Below are 21,544 nucleotides of genomic sequence, written 5' to 3'. Positions count from 1 at the left end.
TTTTACCTCTAAAATAATGGCTTCGGGTGCATAAATAACCGCAAAATGTTGAGACGTTACTACATATATCAACGCTAAACAAACAATTTCTAAATGAATAGTTTAAGTGTGAATATATCGCGCGATAAAATATACAAAAGCATGTTATTAAAGTTCTAGAACAGATTTCAAAACACAAAAAAGGAAATCAAATTCATAATATGGCCCCAGTCATCGAAAAACTCTCTCGGCTCGACTCTCCAGACCTTATAAATAGCATTTATAGGGGGGGGGGGGCTGGCTTATGGTTTGGTTTTTCCACAATCATAAAACTCAGACCAGGTTCATAAATGGGGTTCTGTAAATTGCGTCGCTTGTCTAGCAAGTTCATTCCATTCTCTAGATTGTAAAAGCCCAGCGTTGTTGGCTGCAGATATGAGGGCAACCAATTTTATAACGATCATGAAGACGGGTGGAAAAAAAAAAACAAAAAAAAAAACAGCCAAGTAGTGAAATGGCGGCTAACAAGGAAATTTATCAAAATCTAGTTTTATGGATTCGGTAGCAAAGAAATGTCTGTGACAATGGATTCAACAAAGGTTTGTTTTTATATCAATAGATATGTGATGTGGCATTTTATGATTTTAGCATTTACATTTACTTTGCATTTCAATGTCAATGTCTCTCAGAGACAAAGACACATCCGCACAAATCTTTGACGTTGATGTGGATTTTCCAGGCAACATGTGACGGAAAACGGAAATTAAAATCCATATATCCCAGTGCAAGTATATAATACTTTTCAAATATATCCGTTTCAAAAGTTAATTAACAATAGGCCCTTGAACGCGATTAAAGACTGTTTTGGCTCCTATTTAAATATTCCTTTAATACCACTCTTCGTTTCCAAAATGATCTTTCTTTTTTATGCCCCCGGACGATTTATTTTCATTCCGCAAACAGTTTTATGGCTCCCCAGCAGAAGCACACACACACACACACACACACACGCAAATGGAGAAAAAATGCAAACTTTCTTTTCCACCTGCGCATAAATTTCTCATTCCGCCAAGGATATGGGGAATGTACACAAGTGGAGCGAGCAGGCGACCTAGTTTTTTCTTTATTATTTTTTGTTAATTTTTTTAAGAAGCAACAGGAAGCATTCTGGCCAAATCACTTGATTAAAAAAAAAAAAAAAAATGCCCAAACATTTTCTTAAATATTTTCAATTTGATTTGGTTCAATTATGTGTGTTCCATGATTACATAGACAGGACGCCTACTTATTTTACCACGCTTATGAGTTCACGCACACACACACACACATGCTTTGAACCGCACATTTTCTTTCGCATTTTCCCTAACGGCTTTTCCTGGCATTTTGCAATTATTGCTCCTGCTGCGTCTGCTCGAAGAATGTTGGGATAAATTCTACATGCACAGGAATTTTCAATGTAAATAGTGCTTCAAAGCACTTAAGAGGCGATTTTAGCCAGGGTACAGAAGTACAGAAAAAAACGATGCAATGATATAGAAAGGAAATCAATAGAATAGAGCTATCAATTAGGTGAATTAAATAGAATCGTAAAAATATAAAATACCAACTTCTTAATAAATACCAAATTCTTAATAAATAATGCATGTATATCCTTTTCTCCTAATCTCTTAGTCTGAAAATAGTTTTGACCTTTCGAAACGTTTGCTGCTTTTGATGCCTTTTGCTTTTAAACTTTTTGTTTCCCCTGCGACCTTTCGCAAGCAGCTATCGCATCGAATTAATCAAAACTTTTGAGTTATCCAATTAGCGCGCGTCGAAAAGTTTATCACCTAGCCCATAACATAACCTCAAACCTCTTAACCCCTCGTCGCCCCAATCGGATTCCCCTATTTGCCGATGGAATGAGAAGCATAAAAATTGAGAAACTACCCAACAACGAGGGGGCCTTTTCAAACGATAGAAAGACGAAAGAGAGAGATAGAGAGAGAGGGGCGGCGAGTGCTTGCGGTGAACTTCATACAACACGTAATTGCTCCACGAGAAAGAGACGGACACATGGGCACTAGAGAGCGACGGGTATACAGATTCCCATTGCTTACCGTTATGGAGATTGAAGATGCGAATTGGGCGCTGGATGGGTCGTAAAGTGTAGCAGCTGTTTAGCAGGAAGGAAAGCATAAATGAAAATCAATAAATACAAAATTTATGGTTCGTAAGAGGGGGGCAAAAAAAAAAATAAAAAATAAAAAAAAGGGGCTTAAATTAACTCACGCACACATCGCAGAAAGAGACGGCAACTCGTTTGCGGCACGCGGAGTAGGGAGTCAGGGAGTCAGACTTTTAGAAGCAAACTGGAAAACCGCCAAACGAAATCGATAAATCTGCAACCACACAGTGCGTGCAAAAAGAGGACGGCATGATAATGCAATTGGCCAATAAATCATCGCATAAAACTACATTAAAAAGTCGGTACACGCACACACACTGTAAGAACTTCCAGGGAGTTCTTGCAATGCATTGAAAATAGAACAATCTTTCTATTAGGCAAATTATCGTGCATTAATTTGATATTCGAAAATGCACTTCGAATCAAATTGAAGTTAAGTGTTTTCAATCTAACCAGCTTGCTTTAATCGAATATCGCAGTTTATTTCTCTCCCTGCACAACTAACACGTAGAAGATCCCCCCCATCGGCTTAGTCAATCACAGCTGAGTGCATCCAGCCATCAATCAATTAATCAATCAAATAAATGTCCGACACCGAGCGGCCCTCAATCGTTTACATCAGTCAGCAATTTGCTATCAATTAGATAATGGCTTATCGTCAGAGTAATTCGAGTGACGAAAGTAGCTCACACCCCTTCCTTTTGCATTTTTTGTCTTTTCCCTCTCTCTTTCTCTCTCTCTCTCTCGCTCTCTGTTTTTTGCTTAACCCACTAAGCACACTTCAGCATGATTTATGGCTAAAGCGAGATAGCGCTAGTAAACCTCTCGAGAAGCCAAAAACTTGGAGCTACCAAAACAATCGCTGGGACACATATTAGCCATAAATCTGTATAACACTCGCGGCCATAAATCAATATTGAAATGCTAAATGGAAAGCCACAGCTACAGCAACAATTGGCCACTACAGTTAGCCATAAAAGTCAAGAAAACACCGTCGATTATCTCGGTAAGTCTAAAGAGACTCAGACGGCGCCAAACAAAACAAAGCGATCCAATCGAATCAATTGGAATCGAAATCAGATCGCATCTGATCCAACCCGATCACTTGAACTTTGCCCTTTTGGTTTTCCAACCATGCGATTGTGTAGTGTAGTGTGACAGTGGCGGTCACAAATCTATGTACATTCCCGAGCATTTCGTATTAAATACCTCGAAGCAGTTAGTTTTTTTGCACAGTGCATTGCGAGCATAAAAATGCAATCAGCCCATATTGCAACTATTTATAGACTTCAAATAGCTTCATAAGATTTTTGATAGGCCCAAAGCAACTGCATAAAGCGTCGCACAGTCATGGCCATAAAAATATAACCACTGCACGATCAGCGAGGCTGCAGAAAGGGTGAGTGAGTTGTGTGTTGGGGCACCAAGACGCTTCGGAATTCCGTGGCTTGTCTCGGCGGTTTATTAATAGCCGATACGTGACTAGAAGTACGACTTGGAATTATTGCCCATTTTGTGTGTGTGACAAAGCAGAATGTTATTCAACGTTCCATTTGAAAACAGAGCTTTCTAAAAACACATCCTAAATAATTTGGTTTTAACTTTAAATTTTAATATTTGTGGAAAAGAATAGAGCGTATCTTAAAATAGATAGCATCGTGATAAAGAAATATTCAAAGAAAAATGGAACGCAGTTCTTGATTATTTTCTGTTTCACTTCGGCGAGTGTGAGAATGTAGGCTTCTCAAAGAACTTTGTGTTTTCTCTCGGTTTCAACTGGAAACTTTTGATTTGTTTAAGCCGAAAGTTGTTGGACTTTATGCAAAACAGAATGTTTACTCCGGATTTTCAGCGACCCGTTTGTTTACAATTTTCGCTTTGATTTCGATTTGCTTCGGCCAAGCCAAGCAGCAAATAGAATTTTGCCTCGCAAATAAATAGGAATAAATGTTGGGGGCGTGGCACGTGAAGGTCGGGAAAACCAGGAAAGCGGCAAAATCGGGAACCAAGGGAGTCGGGAAGGAAAAACGGATCCGAAAGCCGGACCCGTGGTAAATTACATTTAAGAAATCAACGCGCGATGGCCGATGGAGTTAGACTTTTCGCAGTGAAAAGTGGCAACGTCGCAGCAAGGGAGGGAGGGGGGTGGGCGGGCAGAGGTAGGAGGAGATGTCTGAAGGATCCCCATTCAGTGGAAAACGGGAGCTGAAAATTCAATTTGATTTGATTTGATTTTCGTTCTCGTTTTCGTTTGAATGCACAACAGAAGTAGAGAGGAAGAATAAGATGATATCAAATTAGTTGAAAATGAAAATAAAATCAAAAACTCGAGACATAAGTATATATATGATAAGTATACTACATTCAATGGAAATCGAAAGTTTCGCGTTATTCAAAAACGATCAATACAACACAACGTGGATCATATCTCCAAATGTTGTCATTTGGAGTTCAAGGTCATAGAGTCTTGAACGAACGAACTGATGCCTGGAGCAGAAGCAACCCATCATGAAACTCTCTCTTCAAACTTGGAGTACATACACTTGAAAATAATCCTTGCACTGCTAAGTTAAACATGTAATAATGAACACATGTGTACATTCATATTAAACTCGTTTCATATTCCATACATCGTTCCAAAACAAAACCTATGCTCGATTCTAAACATAAAAAAAAATATGTCCTCTTAACAAGATTTTTCTCATTTACTTGTGTGAGTTTTGTATTTTTTTTCGGTTCGCAGTTGTTGCGCTGATAAAAATCAACAGTCGCTGCTCTGCCGACGTCGACGCAGACGTCAGAGCCGTTTTATGCGGCCGGCGAAAAAATGTTTTTTTTTTTTTTTTGTTTGTTTTTGGCGCTTTTGGTTTTTTATCGCCACTTTTAAACTGGGCCGCAGCAATTAATTGAAAACATTAAAATTTGCCAGAGGTTGGGTGGCCTTTTTTGTTTCTATTTGCTGCGATTCTTTTCGGCATTTTGTTTTTCCCAATTAATTAAGTTTTTTTGTTTTCTGTTTGCGTTACCTTAGGCTTTCACATTTTCCTAATCAATTCGTATCAACATATTTGGTTTAATTTATCACCTACATAATTGTGTCCTTAAAAAAAAAAAGTTAATAAATTTATGTACTTTAGGACACTTTATTATTGGTTTTGATTGGTTTAATTTCTGATTTGTTATTGTTGTGTGATTTCAACTTATTTAGAGTTGTTTTTGTTACTTATGCACAAGTTTGCTCTGCCGCTCTCTTCCTGAAATTCGCTCTTCTCCTATCTGTCTCTCTCTCTCCCTCTCACTCTGTGTCTTCTCTTCTTCTTCTTCGCTGTTTTGTTTATTTGTCTGTTCCACTTGTTTTCGCCTTTTGGAACTGTGCTTTTCATCCCATTTTCCCTCCTTTTGCACCGCGTCCTCTTTCTCTCTTCCTCTTCTTCTTCGCCTTAATATTATGCACACACTTCGCTTTCGCCCGTTATATATTTTGTTGATTTTTCCAGATTAATCCGCGGTTTTCGACCGATTTTTTACCGTTTCACGAATTGTGCACGATTTTCGCGAATTGCGATTTTGCGGAACTTTTTTTTTAACGCAAATTGTGTGTGCGGAGCGAACGGCGAACGTTGTTATATGACGGAGACGATGAAAACGATGAAAACGATGCGAAGCGAAAGCGAAAACGAGACCCTGCGCCGGCGTCGCTGTCGCCGCCGGCAGAGCAGTTGGCGGCGAAAAACGAACGAAGCGAGGCGAATAACGAATTCGAATTGAGGCGAAGGCGAGCCAGGCGCCAACAGCTGGGAGTGCGAGCGAGAGGAGGCTATTGCACTGAGCGAAATACTTGTTGAACTTCAAAGCATGCCTTCTATCGATGTTCCAAATACAATTCCTATACAAACATAATAAATAGGCAAACTTAAGGTGGCAATTTAAGGTGCACAACTAGACACTTATAATTCAACATTAACGGGCGTAAAAATACGAAAGTTATTCGCGGTGTAGCCTAAAATAAGAGCCATGCGTGAGAGCGTAGATGCTAAGCATAATGCGAAAACGAGAGGGCGAATAGAAGCGAAAGAAGCAATTGAAATTGAAAGTTGTAATGAGACAGCGACTTGAGATTCATCATCAAACAGCTGCCGCCGCCTAATGCCCTCTCACTCGCAGAGTAGCGCCCTCTCCTTCTAGTATAGCCCTCTCTCTTTAGCACACAGCGGAAATCCAATTATAAGCAGATCGGGCAGACATAGCGTCGTCGTTGCTTTTTTCATTACTTTTACATTTTTTAACTTCTTGCACAAAGACTCAAAAAAAAAAAAAAAGGAAAAATGCCGGAAAAATTGGGGTGTGCAAAAAAGTCTGGCGAAAATATACACATACATATAAAGTAAATGTAAATATGTATGTACATAGATATATAGAAAAAAGAGGGGACTTTTCAATTGTTGTTTGGGGAATTCAAATTCAGACACATGTAGTATAATCTGCATACACATGTAAGTACACATGTGTGATTTATGCAGCCATAAATTCGGTGTCATACTTTGCCAGCTTAATAAATTAAGCCATTTTCTGGTTTCTGCAATCAAGTCAAATGCGCAATCAATTTAATGGCCATTTTTTTTTTTTTCAAATTAATTAACTCGCAAATGCAACTGTTTTCGAAGTTAGGAAGTAATTACACACACGTAAGCTTTTCCCAAATATATACATATATAGATAAAGAGAAAAAAATATAGTGCGTTTTGATCAGTGGCCAAGAGTCATGAAGAAGAAGAAAATATGTGAAATCCTCAACGGTTTATTCCTTTGGTTCGCTAATCGCTCGGCTGCTTTCCCATATTCATTTATCACATGTGATAAAAAATAAAATCGACAATAGCCTCGAATTTATTTGCTTTTCTGGTGGCTTTCGGTGGATTCTACAAAGCGTGCCGACTCTTTGGACTCTTATCAGTTTGCAACTACAACAACACCAGCTAACCACCAAGCTCTTATCTCAAAAGCACTAACAATGCAGACCGGCCCCCTTTCAAATATAAAAAAAAAGCAAAAAAAAAAAAACACCAAATATATGGAGTACAAATAGTGGACCCGTTCACAACAACATTAAAGCCAGTTTTGAGAATGCTGTTTAAGTTTATGCCGCATCTGTAGCTCATTGCTACTGAATTACCATTATTGTGGAATTTCCCGTTTCACATGGCGTATGCGCAATATCTAGCTTACATTTACTTTACTTTGATTTCCCAATGAAATAGGCTTACCAAAGATTTTCGCTGACATTAAAGATAGGCGGCACATAATCGACTTACCTGTAAAGAGAAAAGTGAAATAAATATTAAATTACATATATAAAAAATCAAAAATATATAAAGATATTGCATACGCTTTAATGTAAGATATTTTGAAATGGCAAGTGTCATTAAAGAGTTCTGTTGATAATAATAATAGTAAAGATTAGCAGACATTTGAAGAAACCACTGTGCATCATCAACGACCTTTGAAGTGGTTGAACTTGAGGAGGGCGGCACACGATGTCCTTTAGCTTCCTATTGGTTTACCAACTGCTTTTGCTTATTCCCAGTTTGAGGTTTTTGGTTTGCCTTTGTTGTTCTTTACTTTATTTCGGTGACAAGTTGAGCAGATTAACATTTTACGCAATTAATACGAAGGGAAAATAACCGGCGTTAAATGCTAATTGCCAAATGTGAAACAAACAGATGACGGCAAAATGGGGAAAGGGCGCTGGGTGTTTGAAAATCAACCGCTTCGTTTTTATTTTTTTGGGGGGAGGGGGGTGTGCAACCTTGAACTTTGACCTCGCAGCATTCTAATCTGCGCCTAAAATTTGATTGCTCGGAACACCAAAAACAAAAAAAACAACAAAAAAAAAAGAAAGGAAAATAAAGAAGGTGGCCTCTCTATTCGCTTCGCTCTGCCGGCGCCACAGCAACGCCACCTGAGCACAGGCCAAATCTTCCCCTCTCTCTCTCTCTCACTCTCTCGCTCCCTCTCTCTCTCTCTCGCGCTGACTACCGTTCGGCGTTGCAGTTGCTGTCTCTTTCTTTTGATTTCTGAAGGATATATGGCAGGATGGCCAAGTAATAATTAGTCCCAAGTGAGTTTCGCAGCAAGCAGCTTAACGATTGCAGAAACCGAAAAACCGGTAGATGGGCGATGCGAGTGTTCGAATCATTGAGGATAATGGTCAGCAGGATGATACAATATTATCCGCCTGATTGGAATGCCTTGAGTCAAACATTTGATGGCAAATCTACTCGTAATTGAGTTAGTTCATTAATTCACATATTCATTCGATAATTGCTTAACTTGCAACCCTTCACATCTGTGCAGTCTTCAAGCAATAGAGATGCGCAAAAATCGATTGTGATTAAAGATATCGAAGTATCCCAAAGTGGGCTTTTTCATGAACATGAAAATTGAACAACACATGCTCTGATTGATCCTCTTGGATTTTTCATACTCTGCATCGCATGCGCCAGCAGATCATGTGAGCTACCAAAATTGCCTGCAATTTGAACGTAGTTTTTTTTTCACTCTTTGCTGATTTCTCTGTTCGCTTTTGTTGTCTTTTTTTTTGCTGTTAGATAAGCTTCGCTTTGAATGGGGACTCGGTCATGCTTTATTAAACAAATGGCACAACTCGCGGGTAGATGTATAGTTTATGAATAGAATTCTAACAACTTAATTATAGATATCGCTGAAGAGAGAGATCCCCAGGGAGAATGGAATGGAATCAGCACTGAATATGCTATAAAAAGCATTGAAAAATTATTGGTGTATGCACTTATAATCGGCTAATGTCCTATTCTGATGATTTGTACAACTTCATCTATGAAAAAGATCGCTCATGTTTCGATAAGTTATCGATATTATCGTAAGAAAGTCAACTTTCCAGTTAAATATTATGTGGCTAAGCGCTTTAAAGATTCTGCGAATAAAATGAAAAAAAAAAAAAATTATCGCAAATCGCGATAAATTGCGATTTATTATCGATAGGCGCGACTTCTCACCTAGACGGCGAATTGCGAAAGTTGTAGCAACAGCAGCAAAACGAGCACACCATATACACCAGGAAGTTGATGCTGCCGCACCACGTCGACGTGGAAGTATTGCCGCTGCTGCCGGTGAGCGTACCGCTCGAGTTTTGCTCCTCGCTGGCGGTCGCTGCGCAGCTGCTGCTGTTATTGTTGTGCAAACCAGCAGCGCCCGCTGCCGCTGCGATTATCGATGCCGCCGACGATTTCCGGCGTCCTGTTTCCGCTTCCGTTTGCACTGCCGCCGCTGCTGCTGACGTTGCAGCGCTGTTAGTTTCGCTGCTCTTTTGCCGCAGAAAGCGCCCCAACCGCGGCGGTACGTTGCTCTCGAGGGCGGGCGGGGCGCTGCTGGTGGAGCGTTTGCGCTCCGCCGACGTCGCTGCTTGCTTCAAGCGTTGCTGGTCGTCGACGAAGGAGATTTGCTTCCACTTTTTCTTCTTCTTCACTTTGGCGGTGGCTTTCAGCAGATTCCGCGATCTATATGTTGTTGTTATCGCTGTTGGTGTTGGGGCTGTTGTAACTGGTGTGGTTGTTGCTGCCCTGGTGGCTGTTGTTGTTGTTGTTGTAGTTGTTGCTGCTGCTGCTGCTGCTGCGGAGGCGGCGACTGCGGCTGAGGCAGAGGCAGCGACGGCGTCGTCAGTTTTGGTCGCCAGTTCAGAAGCTCACACGACACACATGAGTACTAGGCGCACGCACACAATCACGCACTGCGTCGACGTCGCGGCGGCGGCATTCTAGAACTTTACGAAAGTTTGTTTATTTTTTTTTTGTAAGAGATTGAGCGATTTTCGATACTCTGTTATATTGGGCGAATTTTTATTTAAAACTTGATTTTAGAATTAGAAATAATTTATTTGAAATCTTTTATTTTTATTTATTAAAATTTTTGAATTTATTTTAAAATACTTTTTTTTACTTTGAGAACTGTTGAAGAATTAATTAAATTTTTTAAGAAGACATTAGGAATTTTTTGAATTTTTTTTATTAAATTTATCTATTAAATTCGCGCTGCAATTTTTAGTTCATTCGAAAATAGATTTTAAATTCAACATAATTAGGTTTCTAAATTGTTCTCTCTCTTTCTTAAAAAACAACATTTTCTAGCCCAATTACACAGTTTTTAGCAATTTGAATTATAATAGTTGAATAGTTTCGTTCATATCAGACTGAATATGAAAGTCGTTTGGATTGTTTTTGAGTTTTTGGTATTATATATTATTTGTCTAGTGAGCTTTCTTTGGACAAGATATTTATCACTAATTTAAATTGGTTTCGTTATACACATATATTAAGATCAGTTTTTGCGGTGGTTTATGTTTATTATATTGGTTTTCTATTTGTTTTGCATTTTCACATATTTACTTCGTTTTGCGTCAACTTCGGCTATAGATTCCAACTATGTTGTTATTTAACTATAGTTATTCAGTACGAATTTTAGTATTTCTTCTTTTTTTGGTGGCTACCACTCTTGAATATTTTCTTTAGTTCCAATATGGAATTGTACCTATTTCTTGAGAATCTTATATATTTGCTTTGATTAATAACATGTGTTGAATACTCACTCGCATTTACTATTATCTTTCTTGTTTTCAATTTTTCTTTTGAATATGGACTATTTATCCAAATACAATTTTCTGTTTATTATTATTATTATTATTGGTTTAATATTTTGTTTATTAGTCAACAACTTGATTTCAGTTTGTTATTATTGTTCGTTATTCATTAGTTTTGTTTCTAATGGAGTACTTTGATTTATTTATTGTATTTTCACTGAGGGTTTTTTATTGTAACACACATCAAAGTTTTGATTATATAGTATAGTTATTTATTTTGCAACTTTGGCAATTTTCTTGGCTTTGCGATTTTAGTTGGAAGAGTTTTGGTAGTTTTTCAAGTTTTTTTTTTTTTGTTGCTATCAGTTTTTAGTGTTCACTTGCGTGTGTGCTTTGTTAGCACACCTTTTGCATTTCTGGATGCCGCCCTTTGTTTGGTTTTTGTTTTTATTTATTTTGCACTAACTTTTAAACGACTTTTTGCATATATTTTCTGTAATTACTGGCCATATTTTTGGTGTATTATATTGTGTAGCTTTATTTTCTGCCGCTTATCATTTTCCACTCTGTTATCTTAACTTCTGCTGCTTCTTTTATGTAATTTACAGCTTCTCTTTTTTCGCCCCTTCTCCTGCTTTTTGTTGTTGTTTTGCACACACGTGCGAGGAGCACTTAAAAAAAAAAATGGTAATGCACAAGAACAAAAAATTCACGGGCAATGCTTTTTTGTACAGCGAATATTTTAGCACTTGCGACCACTACGCGAAATTATTGTTTATTATTATTATGATTATGGGGATGTGGTGCTTTTTTATTTTATTATTTTTAGGCGGCGCGCGCGCACACACACGCACCCACACGCACACACACACACACGAAATGCGATATGCGTTGTGATGCCGATGCGATGCTCTCTGCTGCAGCGACCGCACTACACTGCCGCAAAAAGCAGCGGAAAAGCAGAGAAAGGCAGAAAGTGGCGGCGAATTGCGCCGGCAGCGACGGCGACTTCGGAGAGCAGGAGCGAAAGAGCGCAAAAAGAAGATGAACAAAATGAACGCGTGCGCGTAAGAAGTGAATGAATCTATTTTGTCTAGTGTTGAATACAAATACGCGTTCATCAAAATACATAGTTGACCGCAGATGCTAAGTAAGTGTGTATAAATCAAATTAAATTATATCATTGGCCAAGGTTAAGCTAAAAAGCTTTTGTATTGTATTAATATTACACTTAATATTACATTTAATATTGTACTATCATAGTGCAAAATGCTGATAAGAGGCGCCAACACAAGTGACTGCGAAATGTACCCATTTTATGCTCACTCACTATTTCGAGAGTATTTAAGGTGCGGTGCGACCATGGCACTACTTTTCTACTGAATGAAGTGCGCAAAGTAGTAGTAGAGAGAGCACCATTATCGGAGTCCCGAATACGGATGGACCAACTTGCAGACTTTTTTCAGAAATTCGCTTCTCAAAGAATTGCTTTTGTCAGTTGGCGAAGGAAACATTGGTTGGTCATCAATTATTATTGTTTATTTGTGCGACCATTAACTATTATTTACTGTTTGCAGGAGAGAGCGGAAATTTCAAAGTTCTCTTTTGCGCAGAAAGCTGCGCGCTCTTCATTCCAATCAGCCCTCTGCTCTGCCGCCGTGCATTCTTATCAGAACGGCGCTGTCGACGTCGCTGCCGTTAGCTGTTGTCTTTTTGCTGTTGTTGCGCACTGCACTTGAAAACTTCATTCACGCATCTTTTCTCTTATGCCATTTGCATGTGCAATTTGCATTTTGGATATTGGCAAGAACTTATGATATTGGTGATATAAGTGATAACTAATATGGGGTGAAAGTAATGGGCGCGGTGGCAGCGACGCCGGCAGAGCGGCAATTGCAGCGTTCGACGGCGAACTCAAGTGGTTGACGTCTTCACTAACACTGAACTACACGATTTTGAGCTTGCGTCAAATGTATAAATCTTTTAGCTATTTCTTATGATTTCAATTTTGCATTAGCATCAGCGAATCTCTACTCTGGCGTCCACTGTCTTTTGTGCGACTATCGTACTTTGGCTCTCGAGAACCCGAGGCGTCTTTGATTTCCAAATTAGATGACCCACTCCCTGACTTGACCCCATCCCACAGCTCATGAGCTCAAACTCTCCGGGCCAGCAAACACAAATACAAACACAAGCACACCTCGTGCTGCACTACTACTACTACTAATACTCATACTGCCGGCATTTCGACATTAGCTCTTAAGCTGCCCCAGGTGCCCCAAGGTGATGCACGCACAAACAAACGGTGAATCCGGGGTCGGGGGCCATCTAAAAAGTTTCAAATTTCTGTCGGCGAAGGTGAAAGTGGCCTGAAATGAGCCCCGGGCTCGAAGTGCAATTATCCTGCGCGAGTTATCCATCAAAAATGCCGCTCGCCACTCGTTCTAATGAAACTTTGCTGCTGCTGCTGCTGGTGGGTGAGGTTTTCTAAAGGACTTTTTAGCCAAGGGAATGGAACAGGTGAAGCTCCGAGCAGCTTTCGCCTTTTTTTTTTTTTGGCGTTATGGTTATGACCGCCGCCAAGCCAGATGGTATCTACAGCTCTACAGTTATCCTTACATTAACAGCGAAAAGGAGATCCCGTCCAAAAAAAAAGGGAAGCGACTCTCCCAGCGAGGGCTGATTTCAGTGTTTCCCGTGCAACTATAGTAAAGCTGGCAAATCATTTAATCAATTACTAAACCAAATATATTAACTTATTTCGAATCCGAGAAGTGTTCTCAATTAGAATATTCAAAGTTGATATTCAATCTATTTGCACCTCACTTTTTGTCAACTCTAATTTCACAAAAACGTTATTAATACACCGTGTGTCAAGGTGTCCCCCCTTAATCTATTTCCCCGCTGGCCAGTGTCCACTTTTGCTTTGACAAACAGCCACAACAACAACAATAAAAAAAGGAACAAAAAATCCAGGGGCTGGGGGGAAAAAAAGCAGAAAACTAATGGATGGGCAATGGGCAATGGCACCCAAGGGGGCTGGCTTTAGAGATAGGCGGGTTGAGGGGGCGTGGCAGGGGTCCTGGGTATCTGGGCATCTGCTATGATATACATATATAAATATATAAATATATAAATATAAACGCATATATAACACCCGGGGAGTGTGCTCAGTTCGTTGTTTATTGGAGAGATTTTTTTTGGGTAACGCCGTGAGTCAAATATTTGTGACAAAAAACGGTGGTTTTGTGTTTCTCGTCACGGGAAACTCGAATTTCATGAGACTTATGAAGTTGAAATTACCTGAATGGTTTTCTGTTTTCTGTTTTTTTTTTCTCACTTTTTTATTATTGGTTCAATTAATACCTTAAAAGCACAAAGTACCTGAGGTTGTTGTAGAAACTGAAAATGCTTAATTTTGTTAGCTGATACCAATACCTTTTTATTAGGAAAACAAAAACATAAGACTTCTATTCCTTGGAATATCATATCCATAGATAAAAGCTTGAACGTTTTTCTATCAATTGCCAAGAACTTCAAACAAGCGTTTACTCCACATAGTTTGTAATCGAAAACATTTTTTTTTGTATTATTTTCCTGCTCCGATTTTTTTCGTTCTTAATATTTTTCAATTTCCTGCTCTTTGAGCTTCGCTTTCGTTAGAGATTTTTTCGCCCCGCCCGCTGAGCGTGTGTACCCAAAACCAACAGCCACGCCCACGCCGCCCCATTGACGCACAGCTAACGGTACAGCCAGCGGGCGGTTGGGCCATGGGCGGTGGGCGGTGGGCGTGGCCGGCGGACAAACAAATTGCACGCGTCTCTCATTTCTCATTTCACATTTCAGTTGCCTGATGCATTTACAGTTGCGCTTGCAGCAGCGTCAGGTGGGCGGTCTGCCACGCCCCCGCGAAACGCACCGCCCCCGTCTCGCGAAAAATTGATGATTTTCGAAAAATACACTAAACTTACTTCATAATACCAATTCAATTATAATTATGTCATGTATGTCATGCACATAGTGATTATTTACGCAAAACTTTATATTCCACGATAGAATTGCTATCATATATATCGTTTTTTTTTCAGTGCATCAGCTGTGTTGCCTTGTCTAGCCACTGCACATACCGAAAAGTTAATCATAAAAACGCCGAGTGAAAATGCCAAGGTTCAACGTGTTGCTGATTGTTTTTTCTCCTCGGTGTCAAAATGTTAAAACGAAGTGGGTAAAGGGATGCAGGAGAAAAAAAAGCGGGGGGAAAACGTTTGAAAAAAGGGCGGACCGACACGCCCACCAACCAGTTGCACGCCGCGTATACGCAATAATCGCTCGCACAAAGCCCACAGCTTTTTTTTGTCGAGCATTTAAAGTTTAAAAATATGTTCCATGGCCGAAAATTCAGATGCAAACGAGCTTACCCAATTCGCTTAATTAATCACAAAACGTATCGTATGCATTCAATCGACTTACCTGTAAAGAAAAAAAAAGACAATACGATAAATTAGTAAGTTGAAATTAGACTTTTTTTATCTTATAGCTACAGAAAATACATATCAAACAATCCTATTTATCCTATTTATAATAAATAATCTAATCTAATATATATTTCTAATATCTAATATTTAAAAAGCTTTGTAAACATTTTCTTTATTTTTTTGTTTTTCCAGATTCATTTTTGAAATCCTGACCTTAAGCAACAAAATTAGCATTAAGCATGTTTCAAACAGCTTTCAAAGCTTCAGACAGCTTTTCCAGAAAACTCAAGTGTGGTGAAAAGCTGTGAGAAAAGTTGTGTGCCATTTTCCAAAGCTCTGGGTTCGTCGCATTGCTTTTGAGCTTTCATGGACTACATATATTCTTTGATAAAATGGAATGCCTTATTGAAAGTATGCTGGTTTCTTTGAACTTTTTTTCACCTTTCACCATGGAATTTTTCAGGAATTTCCTCGGAAATTCCCGTAAGCAAGCATTCAACATACTAATTAAATTTGCCAACAATGAGGCAATAATAATTCTAATAATTCTTTAGCTTCCTAAGATCTCCACTTGTTTCTTTCGCTTCCTTCAGCTTTATGTCAAAGTGCAACAAGGATTTTAAAGCTCAGCTGGTGAGCAGAACAGAAGACAACAGAAAACGAGGATAATGGAAAAGGGAACCGGTACAAAAGTCACTGCAAAGCTGAAAAAGCATTCAAAGCCAAAATCTTAGCCCTTGGGACAATCCACGGGTTTTTGGCACCAAAAAAAAAAAAAACAAGACGAAATTTTAAGGAGAAAATGTAGGAAACAAAAAGGATTTAACAGGACAGTTCAGGAAACCAAATAACCTGGTTTAATGCCAAAATTACTAGCTGAACAGGTATTGATATTGCTACATCTTTTGTAATATTCCCCAAAAAGGCACACAGATGTTGTGCCATTTCAATTGGCTTCTTCATTCCACATTTTGCAGTGCAAATATATTAAATTCCCCCAACTCTTTCTCATCGTTCGTTGCTCCTTTCATTTTAATGGTTTTGAGTTTATTATCATTCCTTGACATCGAAGGGCTCACCTTTTCTGCCTGTTCTACTGTTTCTCGCTCATGCATGGCATTTTTCCCCATCTCGGATTGCCTTTATCTTAGGGATATACTTGAAATGGCCATTCGAGATGCTGCTGCTTTTCTTTTCGCTTTAAAAATGTGCCTTGCAAATGTCACACGTGTCGTATGCATAATATTATTCATGATATTATGTAATGCTCGCATTGGAAGCGAAAACGTTTAGGCAATAACAATTTAAATAGCCCAATAATGCATGATGTTTGTTAATTACTAGATCAGCTCGAATTTCATTTGCATTCTATTGGCAATGTCCAATGAATAGTATGAAATATTCATAGTTTATCTTATGCCTCCTAATTATTTGGAAAATCGAAGGCCGCATCGAAGTAACGTATTAAATATCGGAACTGTCTAAACTAATGAGTTGCTTATGGACTTTAACTAATATCCTGACAATAATGAAGTTCCTGGCGGCTCTTTGGCTCTCCTCGTTTGTTTCGTAAATATACCTTCATTAGCGCCTTTAAGTAGGCAACACTCGACTAAATATTCACCGATGGGGAGGACGAAGAGTTTCAAAATAAAATATGCAAACAAAGGCACGTTTTAAAGGACGAACAAGGCGCATATCCTTAAACGGCCAAGTTCCGTTTAACCATTTTTTGTCGACACTTTCTCCCGAGGGAAAACCGACTTGCCTGCATGTTTCTCAGTTTTTTTTTGGAAAAGGGAAACTTTTGAAGTTCCTCGGGGAAACACGACTGTTAGATGACCCGTACACAAATGAAAAATAATATGTTGTAGTCGCTTGAAGTTATTATAAATGAAATACACAATGAAGATACTTAACTGATTTTGAAAATTTGTATATATGTATATAATTGAACTTAAGTTTATCGTGTGCGGCAAAGTGCTTGGCCTAAAGGGTTAACTAACCCAGTTAGCCGACCAGAGTTCAATGGCTTAATTAACAAATTACGTGGGCTGATTGATTGACAGAAATTCAAAACAATTTCGAGGCCTGTCCTTAAGGATACAAGACCCAAAAGTTATTGGCAAAATGTTTGGTATATTAATGGGAAATTGCACCCAACCATTAACCCAGATATTGGCTAACAACGTTGAAACGACCTTAGGCGATTCGATTATTTTCTGAAAATATGGGGGGCAATGGCATAAAAAACTTAATGAAAGGGACACTTTACCATATTGTTAGCTTTAAATCTTTCAAAAAAAAAAAGAAAAACTTAAATTTCCAGCCGCGACAATTAACACATTTTAAATTTCCGTAAACTTTTGTTCACTTAAATCTTTTTGGCTGCAACTTCTGGCGCTCTGAAAATCCCTCAATGCCATTTAACCCACGACAAACAAGTCGGCAATGCAAAATCGCCGGATTTCCTTGGGGGAATACCCCTTTTCATTTTTTTTTAAAGTTGTTAAAAATGCGGGCTGCGTCACCGAGCCAATCCCCTGATAGCTTAAAGATTGGAGTATAATTTATATAGACATTAGCTCGCCGGCTTGGGGCGTCGAAATTTTTGAATTCATTGCCAGCCAAACCGCCGACTTTGACATGGCATATAAATGAGGAGCAACCCCAGGACTTGTCGTCCTGCCCACACCATTCTTCCGAAATCCCGGAGAACTGTATACATTTTTGTGCTGTGTTTTTTTTGTTGTTGTTATTTTTTTTTTGCCTGTTTGACTGAGGCAAACAGCAACAATAATAAACATTTCTTCTCGGACCATTTGTCTGTGTGTTTTTAATAATAAATAAACTGTAAACATAAGTCACGCATACCGAGAGAGACCGGCCGAAAGTTGAGCCTTGAGCTTCAGCACCGGATTTATGAGGGGTCAGGGGTCAGGGGTGCCAAGGGGGTGAGGCTACCCGGGGGGGGGGGGGGATTTGGTAGGTGGTACCCTGCGCTGTACTCCCCCTGCGCCTTGTGGCCAAAGCCAAATGCAAATGTTGCGGCCTGCTGGCGAATCTGTGTGGATTTTTGAAGCCTCCCTTCCTTTCTATACCATAAACAAAAAAAAACAAAAAAAAACAGCCAAAATTCCTTGGCTCCTAGTAGTAATATATAACTTTCCTTCTTCGGCTAATTCCAAAGGGAATTTTTGATTTGGGAATTAATGTTGAGACTGAAATGGGCGACCGACTTGTTTGTTGGCCAACTGATAAGCAGCCACCGCAAAATGGCATGTTATCCGTGCGATTTATTAGATTTTATTTACGAGCATAAATAACTTTATACTTTAGTTAAAATGTTGATTTGTCGAATGTAATGTAAATGTGTAGGGAATAAGGACAAATTTTGAAAGAAATACACCGCTATATATCACTAACAAAATCGTGCTTTTTAAGTAGTGGAAATTTTTTAATATTGCAAGTGAGTGTTCTTTTGATTTTTAACACACATTCAGCTTTACATACTTTTTATATATATATTAAATTATTATATTTATATATTATTATATTATTATAAACTCAAAGTCTGATTCAGAGTTTACATACTTTACATACGAGCGCTGTCTAAAAGTGTCTAACAATTACGCTTGACATTTGTTTGCGTTTCAAAAACAAATATGCAAATATTGAGCAACAACTGTCAACTGGTTAATAACCACCCCCCCCCCCGCAACCATTTCATTTAGCTTACGCTTCAGTTATTTCGTGTTTAACCATTAGCGCGTATAATAATATTTCATACCGATTTATTTTCTCTCTTGGCCCTATTTGCATTTCGTTTTCTTCTTCGCCTGTCCATTATATTTAAATACATTTAATGAACGTAATACCAATAATTGTTTAAGTTTCCCTTTCTCAATTTACTTTGCGCTTTAAAATTTCATGGCCTGGCAGCTTCAATTACCCCGCGTCATCTCCTTTGTCTCTTTTCCGGGGTTCATTAAAATTATTCTCTTTATTTTCAAATTATTTTTTTCTGTGCCAGCTGGTATTAACATATATATATATATATATATATTAACATATATATATGTTATATATATGTTATATATATATATATATATGTTAATATATATATATATATATACCTGCTGTCGCTGCCAGAAAGAGAGACAGGCAAAGGCAAAGACAGAGAGTATGCGGAAAATAAAAAAACATTTAAATTTAATTATACGACTATGACAAACAATTTTGGCATTTTGACAACGCTTTCGTTCTGATGAAAGGCACTGGCCGCCCCTCCACAGCCACGCCCCCCCCCCCTGCCACCAACTTCCAACAATTTGCAACAGCAAGTCAACAATTAGCAGCGGGTTCAATGTGCCATCAGAGTACCGGAGTCCACGGGCAAGGATATAAACAGGTTCATTAGCAAAAGGGGAAACTTAGAGCGAGAGGTGTCCTTTGGCGCACTGAATTCGAGGCAGCAAAATGGGCGAATTTAAAGCTTTACGCAGAATTCAAAGGATAATCTGGCGGACGTACATAGGAATTCAATTTATTGTATTGTATTTTCCTTTTGCTAAATTACTTTCTATTCAATCATCTTACTGGGCGTCATAAAGACGAAGCAGTAAAACTATTTAAAGGTATAAAACATTCTTTCAATTATAGTTACTCACCCAAAGAGGTCCGAATCGCTGCCGGGAAAGCTGATCCTGGGCGATAGCGGCGATCGTCCTTGGGCCCGCTTGAGCATATCATGCAGACCGGGCGGTGCGTGAATTGGACTCAAAATGGTTATTTTTCGATTGCCCGGCGGCGCCAAGAAGCCACCGCTCAATGTCAACTGGGTGCGCATGCCCGCCGACGAGCTCTTCATCTCGATCGTTTCGGCCGACTTGGAGATCAATATGGACGATGACTGCTGCAGGCCCAGTTTGCTCATCGACAGCTGCATGGATCCTCCCGTGGCGGAGCTGTCAGTCAAGTTACCAGCCGACTCCACCACACCGGCCACACTGGCATCATCGATCTGTGTGGAAGCGCTGCGTATGCACTTCTCCGCCCGTGCCCCAGCCACTCCGGCTGCCGCCTCCGAATGTGCCGATGTGGAGCGCACAAATTGACGCACATGCTTCTGATGGGCCGTCAGAAAACCGTGCGCACCCTCCGGCTGCTGAAGGAAACTCTGGAAGCGAGTCTTGCTGCTGGCCGAGCTGGCCGAATTCGAATTGCCACCGGCCAGGTTGCTCGAGCCGCTGGCTATGTAACGGGTGCTGCTGCTGCTACTGGTGCTTGTGCTCGTCCTCTGCTCGCTGCTTGTGATAATCGAGGTGGAGCTTTGGGCCTTCAGCTGCTGGGCCAGCGAAGCCGCCGCCGAGGCGCTTAGGATTTGGGCAGCTCCGCTCGTAATTGTAGTGGCCTCGCCCACAATTGTGCTGGACTGCAGGCTCTGGCTTCTCGTCGAACTGGATATGATTCTCTGGGACTGTTGCTGCTGCTGCTGCTGCTGGAGTTGCTGGAGCTGTTGGAGCTGCTGAAGCTGTTGGATTTGCTGGGCGCTGTCCTGTTTGCTTTGCTGCCCAGTAGTGCCGGCACTACTGCTCATCGAAAATGAGTGGGTGGCCACCTTGGTGGTGCTCGACGTGCTGGAGAACTTTTGACTCTGTACCTGCACCTGCTTTTCGGGGGATCCCAGCTCTAGGTCGGCCATGGAGCGCACTTCGTCGGGATCCACCTCGCTGGGTGTGGTTATTATGTATTGTGGTGGTGGTGGTGGTGCTGCTGCTGCTCCGCCTCCTGCTGCTGGGCCACCATTACTCTCCTGGGACATGGTTTCCTTTTATTTCACTTTTTTTCGTTTTTTTTTTGTTTTGTCTCGTGCGTTTCTGGGGAACAGAATTTATGCTTTTAATTTTCCCTGCGCGAGTGACAAACTCTCACTCTTGCCTCAATGCATTGCATACTTTTTTGGGGTGGCGGGTGAATGGATTAGTTTGGGTTTAGGGGTCTCGTTTGGAGCTGGGTTAATTGAATGGCACAAGTGGAAACTTCGGTTGTCTTTCAGAATTCCCCCCAGATCCACCAACCAAAAAAAAAAACACAAGGAAACAAAGCCACCGCATGAAAGAGGTGATGTTTAATTAAAAAATCAAAATTTCCTTAAAAAATATAGCACAAATTTGCTATGAAAGTGCAGAGAATTTCTACCGAAAACTTTCAATTAGCTAGCTTTATGTTTCGCTACAATTGTGTTCTCTACAAAATAGGCACAATATATATTATTTTCAGCAGTTTTAAGTTAATTCATTAGCAGCATTA

General features: G+C 39.8%; 1 protein-coding gene across 14 annotated transcripts in view; it reads right to left on the bottom strand.

Moving 5' to 3' along the window:
* The window catches only part of dnc (dunce), a 167,328-nt gene that overhangs the window by 42,710 nt on the left and 103,074 nt on the right, over window positions 1-21,544 (bottom strand). For 4 of the 14 annotated variants that reach the window (NM_166961.2, NM_166964.2, NM_166965.2 and 1 more), the window contains exon 3: window positions 19,903-21,111. The exons of 4 other annotated variants lie outside the window; for them this stretch is intronic. In NM_166961.2, coding sequence (NP_726849.1) covers window positions 19,903-21,056 — 1,154 coding nt within the window. In that variant the 5' untranslated portion in view covers window positions 21,057-21,111. Of the gene's footprint in view, window positions 1-5,604; window positions 7,459-9,180; window positions 10,049-10,766; window positions 11,678-19,902; window positions 21,112-21,544 lie in introns of those variants that run through there. 6 more of the 14 variants (NM_001272272.1, NM_166968.3, NM_001272273.1 and 3 more) reach the window with 6 other exon arrangements.

Source organism: Drosophila melanogaster, chromosome X, assembly GCF_000001215.4.
Source record: "Drosophila melanogaster chromosome X".
In the NCBI taxonomy this organism is placed as follows: Eukaryota; Metazoa; Arthropoda; class Insecta; order Diptera; family Drosophilidae; genus Drosophila; species Drosophila melanogaster.
Note: the sequence above shows the minus strand (reverse complement) of the source record. Positions and strands in the feature narration are given on the sequence as shown.